Here is a 7,781-nt window from a genome sequence, read left to right as displayed (position 1 = left end):
TAAACAACAAACAAACAAACCAACATTATTAATATAGCTAAATATCTGTGTCACAGTAAAGAAGTAGGGACAGTATTTTATCATGTGTGATTTTTGCAAATAATATGTCATACATTTTGTACAAAGGGTCTGTGGCATGTATAGTTCTGAATAAAGAATTCAATACATAGCTCAACGTTGAAAATACAATGCGTCCAGCACTCTCTTTTTCATGTTTTCTCATATATTATCATTCGTTGTATAAAATCGGCATTAGTTCGGACTAGTACAAGCGGCCACACACCCACACACGTGCATGCACGTCGCTCTGTAAGTGCAATATACACCATTTCACCTCAACTGTAATTACCGAACTGAAGAGCGGTGCAGTTATTCAAAAAGTGTAAAACATGGTAGCTTCCGTGAAGCAATCAACATATATGCATCATGCATATATTTTAACATATTTTAGACAAAATGAAAGACTATACAGATGTCGACTTGTCACACAAATAACGGCTTCATGGTACATATGAAACGTATGTGACAAGAATATTAATAAATTTGCTTCCCAGATAATATTTGGTTTATAAGATTCTAGCTACTAACGGGGACTCATTGATGTTTTGCACCTGGATAAAAAAACATGAAAAGATTGAGAAAATATCTGTTGACAACCAGTTAGCGGTGCACATGCTTTGCAAATCCTCCAATCGACCGAAATCTGCATGACAGTTTACGAACTGGATTTCGATATTGATTGGCCTATGCATAGACTCGTTAGTCCACCCAAACTGTAACTCCATAATACCAGCCTAGTTCGGCAAGGGTGGAAACTGGACTTTTATAGTCAGTTAAACTCTCTTGCCTCGGGAAGATGTAAAGTACATTCACGAGAGTGTGTGTTGGGATGGGAAATATCCTGTATTAGGAATAAACATTTTATTAAGATAGCTTTGGCGAACTAAATACACTGTGTTTATTCATAATACGAAATATTTACCATTCCAAAACACACGAAGCTTGATAACCTCCCGTGAAGATTCCGGGTTAGAATTGGTCTTCAGCAACCCAAGCTTGTCGTAAGAGGCGACGAACGGGATTGGATGGTCGAACTCGCTGACTTGGTTGATGCTTGTCATCGTATCCCAATTGCATAGATCGATGCTCATTATGTCAATCACTAGATTGTCTGTCCCAGGCTCGATTATTTACAGACCGCCGTCATACAGCTAGAATATTGCGGAGTGCGGCGTTAAACAACAAACCAACCAAACCAACCTATACTCAGCCGTTTCTGCAGTTATCATTGTGAAATTTGACACCATTAAGCATGTGTTATGCCATGTTTTCGGTCTGCTTTGGTGTTTGACATGGCTTCAGCCTTTGGCCTTCACGTATTCCCATTTTCTAGTGTTACTGCATGTTTGACATCTCCTCACATGTGGGTTATTGAAGCAGATTTCGTGTGGTGTCATCGTTGATTTTCAGTGATCCATTCCTATAAATTTCATCACCATTTTCACTATTACGCCTAATTATAATGGAGTCTGTTTAAGTAGATTCTCGCGACTGATTATTTTCTGGCGTTAACGTATTATATTTTATTATATACTTCAGTGTGAAAGACTGAGCTTTCCGAAGTGATACTTTCATTGCATTGAACATAACACTTGATATTTCATTGCATTGAACATAACTCTTGATACTTTGACGGAACTATTGTCATACAAGAGTTCCCTCCCCTTAAATTGTTTCCCTTTGTCGTAAGTGATTAGCCCGTAAACAAACTGTTAACATTCTTTTTACGTTATGTCCACATTGACAAGGCACAATAATGACAGACTGTCGTTTGTAGAGCTACATTCACTTCTTGCCGTTTTTCATTCTCTTGAAAATGTTTCCTTATAAACTGTAGATTTCTCATGTAACTCGTCATTCGATTTCCAAAGTATCATTTTTGTCATTTGGCCAGCGTGTATTCTTTCGCTTCCAACAGCGGTTTCCCAGTTTTCAAGAATATTTTTTGTTAAAGTTGATTTTGTATACAATCATATCTAAATGTATAATAAAGAACTTTCCTGACCCTTAATATCTTTCAATACTTTTGTTTATATTATTAAGCTTTTACAAACACGAAACTTCTTTTAAGGCGCAAATACAAGGGTCCCTGTGTGTTGTGTTAGGTAGGGAGAATTTATGTTTCAAGGTTTTACACTTGTAATGAAATAATTTAATTTGTTTGGTAGATAACAACACAAAAAGTATATAATAAATAAGATAGTCCTTGTGTCGAGTGAAATACCATGTTTCTCTCATCGAGTGACGGTGTGTGTGTGTGTGTGTGTGTGTGCACAAAATGTATACGTGTTTTTTGCAAAGTTCACTAAAATTAATTGCTCAAAATATCAACTTTAGGGTTGACTGCGTGTCATCGTAGCCCCGACGGCGTCGATCGTTACTGTTCTTATTTGCAAGGCACCCACATATAGCTGGAATATTGCTGCGGCGTTATGCATCAAAGAAACTAACAGACAACAAACTCACACACTAACTCTCAATTTTTTTACGTTGGTGAATATATTGTACACAGCCCTGGATAGCTTAAGTGATTACTAAAATCCTACTCGGTACAATGCTGGCAGTAACGTAAGTCCTCATGAACACCAGTAAGATGTCCAAGCCTAGGTTCCTGGCGGCGAATAGATCGCGTTTTAGAGAGTAATTACTATTAGTATGCTAAAATATGTTTGCTTTTTGTAGCAATATCTAACTTTGAGTATTGATGTCATCTTTATTAACTCATTACTGAAATATTGAGGACCGGGAGTTATATCTTTATACACTCACTAATAATGAAATCCGAACACAATTTAAAAACAAGTCAGTATTTGCATGTACTTATTTTATTTTTGGAAATTATAATTGTTACTGAAAAGTTAAATATGTAACTGGACATTGTCATTTAAACATCATAACCAATCTCTTCTTGATATATCAAAGACAACAAAACAACGCAAATATATTGTATCAACTGCTCAAAACAAATCAAATGTCAGAAACAAATGTTTAAATGTGCATTGTTTCCAACACGTATTTGGTACACGTAGACAAGGCTGGGAACCCATGGCAACATATCATTTTACTGTGTCTTAGTTGTGTTCCCTGGTAAAACAGCGACAGAGCAAACTATCAAGTGCATATAGTGAAATGTTTAAATGTTTACTATCAACAAAGTAACAATGCCGATCTACAGAAGCCTAATGATACAGATGCAATGCGTTAGCTTATTACAGAAAGTGACCGCCTCCGTGGTCTAGTGGTAGAGCGTCCGCCCGGAGAGCGGAAGGTCCGGGGTTCAATCCCCGACCGCGTCATACCAAAAGATGTTAAAAGATGTTACTTGTTGTTACACTGTCTGGCGTTCGGCATTGAGGGGCTAAAACAAGGACTGGTCGGCTTGGAGTCAGTATACTGTGTCTGAGTGGGGTATTCATGTTAAACTGTGGCATGGTATCTCAGTGAGCTAGCACTATAAATCGGCATCATTCCGGACTAGTACAAGCAGCCACACAAACACACACACGTACATGCACGTCGCTGTATAAAAGCAATAATCTTGGACGCGACGTTAAACCCCATTTCACCTCATCTATTTCAGAAAGTGCTGCTTAAAATCAAGCATAGCGAAATGAAATCAAGCAAGACAATATAAAGGTGTGTTTACAACAGTGTCGGATATACAACTATCCTCTTGCTCAAACAAGGACCTTGTGAATCGAAACGGCCACTTCATTCCCAAATATTACCTCAGGGAAGCGCCTGAGTTCCACCTGCTGCCATTTCCCTTGGGATTCCAAGGTCTTCATGTTTTCTCTAAATATCACGGCTTTGACATCACCATCATCAGGGAACAAGTTATAGAAAGCTGTATTGATTATGTAACCACCTGTAAGGAAAACAGGAGAGGAGTTGTCTTGCATGTGTGCAACCCTGACACGGTACTGGATATTGGGGAGCAAATAATGTCAACAGGGGACAGCAAAACAACCTTTAATTAACAATAACTAATAATAAATTCGCTGCAGATCACCAGCAACCGGAGCTACGACGCCATACAATGGATCATGGAGATGTTGTGATGTTTCATGAGGATCATTGTTGCATACCTACCTGGTTTGACAATGCGGATGAGCTCCTCCATTGCCTTTAAAGGCATTTTTTTCAAAACCATTAGGCTCAACCCCGATATTGTCACCGCATCATATGTATCTGAAACACATATATATAGTGGGGTGAAATACTCAACAAATAACCTACCACTATTCACACTGAACCTGGCTCGGCCACGTCCATTTGAAAATGAAAGAAACAGTGTTACATTTCACTGTTTGAAGTGGAAAGGAACATATGTTATAAACTGACAAACGTACAGAATGATTAATTTGTTTATGCTGACATACACGACCAGGTCTGTTTTGAAATTTGATGAAGTCCCACTGTAGAGTAGATACCTCTTATTTGTATTTGGAAACGAGGTATCTACTCTGCAGACATAAAAAAACGTTATGGATTAAATTTGCACGAAACAAATAAGATAAAACATTTGTAAACTCCTACCGGCCATATGACATCCAATCTAAATATGTGTGACAGTGTCGTGTCCTGATATATAAGGCATGGCCTATACCCAACAGGAAAACTTTTTTAGGAATATACTATCAACATCGACTGTGTCTCACTGTCACATACAGACCATTCCCACCACATACCATTTTCAATGTCTATGGCATTTTCTCCTAAAACTTCAATGAAGTATCGACCATACAGTCCTTTCTTCTTTGCCTCCTCCAGCATCTTACTCGACGGATCCAGGGCATCCATTGTTCGAAAGCCATGATGATAAAGCTGTAAAACACACATAACACATCACCATAAAGAGAGGCATTTTCACTTCATGACATTTGAGCATTTGAGAATCACAATACAGTTATAATCATGGAGTAAATTAAATAGATCTTTGAAATATTTTAAATCAGACGACATATGACATCTTGCGACTCCATGCAACAAAGAACAGGGAGCATCTGGAAACTTCAAAGACCATCAGCACTCAGTTACGCCGCCCAGAAGGATGATGACGGCTGCAAACAGATTGATGGTAATAACTTCCCGTTGCAGACTCGTCCTCTATTCTAATTACGTGATATACTCTCTCCACAAAAATATATACTAGAGGACTAGCTGATTAAAGGACAAAGGGACTAGGCATGGATCAACTGCTTGACGCCTGATAGGCTGCTTATCGGGTGATGGAATCCGGATCCTGTAAATTACTCGAACCAGTAAAAAACACTTTTATTTCCCGATGACCATAAAGACCTTTGGTCTAAGAGATAAATGGCAGCGTTGGTTCCAACCATTAATTTTAACCCCTTTAGAATGATTAAATAGCCAACATTAATTGTCTCCTAAACCTACCGTGCACATGTTAGGGTGATTATCCACTCATACAGTTCTTACACAGTTTGGCGTATAGCAAACTGATAAATACTATTCAGCTTCTATCTACTACCTGTTCTTGCTGTTATTGTGTAAGTGTTGGTTACTGCTTTGTACACTTTTTAGGCTGCTCCTCTACTGTCATGACTATTTACTACTCTTTATATCCTTCCAGAACACAAAATATCAACAAACATATAGAAGCCCATTCTGAATGAGTGATTGAATTAATGAAGAATGGAGGGATGGATGATGTACGCCTCTCCGTGTTGGGCCTATATTCGGAGGATGTAAGCCCCTGAACTAAATGTACATCACCCAGTGTTAAACGTACACGGCATATCATACCAGATGAATGTACAGAATATACCAACCTCATCTGCACAAAGGCCTGTTCCGGCAGCCACATCCAGGACATAAACATCTTTTCGTTCGCCAGGAAACAGCTCAGCAGCTGTCTGTGCAGTCTGCATTGGACACTTGAAGTTTATCCCTTTCATAGCCTTTTGCAAAATGAAAAGATTATAAGTGAATTCTTCGTGTTTGTCAATAAACACACACATAAATTATGCACAGTAGTCTTTCAATATGGTTTTCAAATTGTTTCAATAATTATGGAGATATCCTTGTAAAAACCTTGACAGTGAGGGAGATCAGAAACATCTCGTCATACTTGTGGTCGGAATCGTACAATCGACTGTTTTTGGCAGAGATTTCTTATGAATATGGGAAGGGTTTTGTCACTTTTATTTATATATCTCCTTGTGGTCTCTTACATCATTTGTAAACAGGAGAAAAACCCGGAAAAGGAAATTGTTCATGTTTCATGAATATGTTGCAGTATAGTTCATCAGGTCATGAGGGGCGGTCCGGTAGTCTACTGGTTCTAATCCTGTCGTAAGTGTCTCTCCATCTCATCCAAGACATCCAAGAGGACTGGAGAAACAGCACTACAGCAATGTTACGCTGCCTCAAAAAGTCTGTTACAACACGTGCAAAAGGGCGGGAATTACCTTCATGTCGTCCCGGTAGTGTAGGCCATTCTAACTGCCAATATCAATGCTGAATTGTGTTCTCCACCGAGTTGTTTGTTTGTGTGTTGTTTAACGCCGCACTCAGCAATATTCCAGCTATATGACGGCGGTCTGTAAATAATCGAGTCTGGACCAGACAATCCAGTCATTGACATCATGAGCATCGATCCACGCAATTGGGATCAATGATCATGACATGCATCAACCATGTCAGCGAGTCTGACCACCCGATCCCGTTAGTCGCCTCTTACGACAAGCATAGTCGTCTTTCACGGCAAGCATGGGTTGCTGAAGGCCTATTCTACTCCGGATCTTCACGGGTCGATTACCATATACTATCCATGTTGGACAAAGATATCAAAGATAACATTATGAATTGATCAATATATATGTAAAGTAAATAGAAAATATTATAGCATGTTTATGTGGGAATTTGAAAAGTTGGCATCTTTTTTAAATATAGACACCAGAAAGGTCTAGTGTAATCCAATAACTTTCTCTGTTGATCTTAGTAAATGCAAAGTGTGTATATACGCTGTCTACAAATCGTTTATATATACATGCATGGCATTTCTTATTGTGGAGATGACATACTCAATATAATTTATTCATTTGGAAATCATTACTGTTCTACCAGTGTTCATTGACCGATACCAACCTTTTCATATTGTTGGCTGTTTTGGGAAAACCGTCCAATAATATCTTCTCTGCTAGTTTCCTCGTCTCCAATAAGGTAGTCAGTCATAGCCTTGGCTTCCTCCCTCTCTTCCTGTGTCATGCTTGCGTTCAACTTGGATGACTCACTCATAGTTCCTCGAATGTAAATTCTATTCTATATCAACTGCCGGGCAAAGGAAATTATACAGCCATGTTTGATGGTGACTAGACATTAAACATCAAGACATACTTATAGATGGTGATGTATTTTGTACGGTAATCATAGTTGTGTTTTGGACCTAAAGTTCGCAGTGTTTAGGTGACTAGTTTCAGCCAAGGTACGTTTTCAAAATGTTTTCGATTTTTTTTGTCAAATCCAATTTTTAATTGTATGCTGCCTTTTGCCCGGCGGTATAGTACATTTATCAACATAATTTTGTTACGCATATACTGTGACTGAACTGCTACAGTGCATTAACATTCACGTAAACATACTACGTTTTTCTATTACAATCAGTAATTATGAAGATATATATACTGAACCAAATTAAAAACTTCACAATCCTAAAATTTTAACATTTTGACCAGTTATCATTGTGGGCCCTTATT

General features: G+C 38.4%; 1 protein-coding gene across 1 annotated transcript; it reads right to left on the bottom strand.

Moving 5' to 3' along the window:
* Positions 1–3,737: 3,737 nt before the first annotated feature.
* Positions 3,738–7,323, bottom strand: LOC139459121 (methyltransferase-like protein 27). The gene is made up of 5 exons (XM_071240570.1): positions 7,174–7,323; positions 5,856–5,984; positions 4,752–4,887; positions 4,153–4,251; positions 3,738–3,928 (listed from the first exon to the last, which is right to left on the bottom strand). Exons 1-5 carry the CDS (start codon positions 7,321–7,323, stop codon positions 3,738–3,740), a joined length of 705 nt encoding a protein of 234 aa, XP_071096671.1.
* Between the last annotated feature and the right edge of the window lie 458 nt (positions 7,324–7,781).

Source organism: Haliotis cracherodii, unplaced genomic scaffold (assembly GCF_022045235.1).
Source record: "Haliotis cracherodii isolate W230 unplaced genomic scaffold, xgHalCrac1.p SCAF_13, whole genome shotgun sequence".
In the NCBI taxonomy this organism is placed as follows: domain Eukaryota; kingdom Metazoa; phylum Mollusca; class Gastropoda; order Lepetellida; family Haliotidae; genus Haliotis; species Haliotis cracherodii.
Note: the sequence above shows the minus strand (reverse complement) of the source record. Positions and strands in the feature narration are given on the sequence as shown.

Bases quoted from the DNA above. Each gene is read 5' to 3' on its own strand.
- LOC139459121 (XM_071240570.1), bottom strand. From the start codon at position 7,323: ATGAGTGAGTCATCCAAGTTGAACGCAAGCATGACACAGGAAGAGAGG. The intron at 4,252-4,751 runs GTATGTGGTGGG...TATGTGTTTCAG, and splicing joins TGCCATAGACATTGAAAATG to ATACATATGATGCGGTGACA. The intron at 3,929-4,152 runs GTAGGTATGCAA...TTTTCCTTACAG, and splicing joins CATCCGCATTGTCAAACCAG to GTGGTTACATAATCAATACA.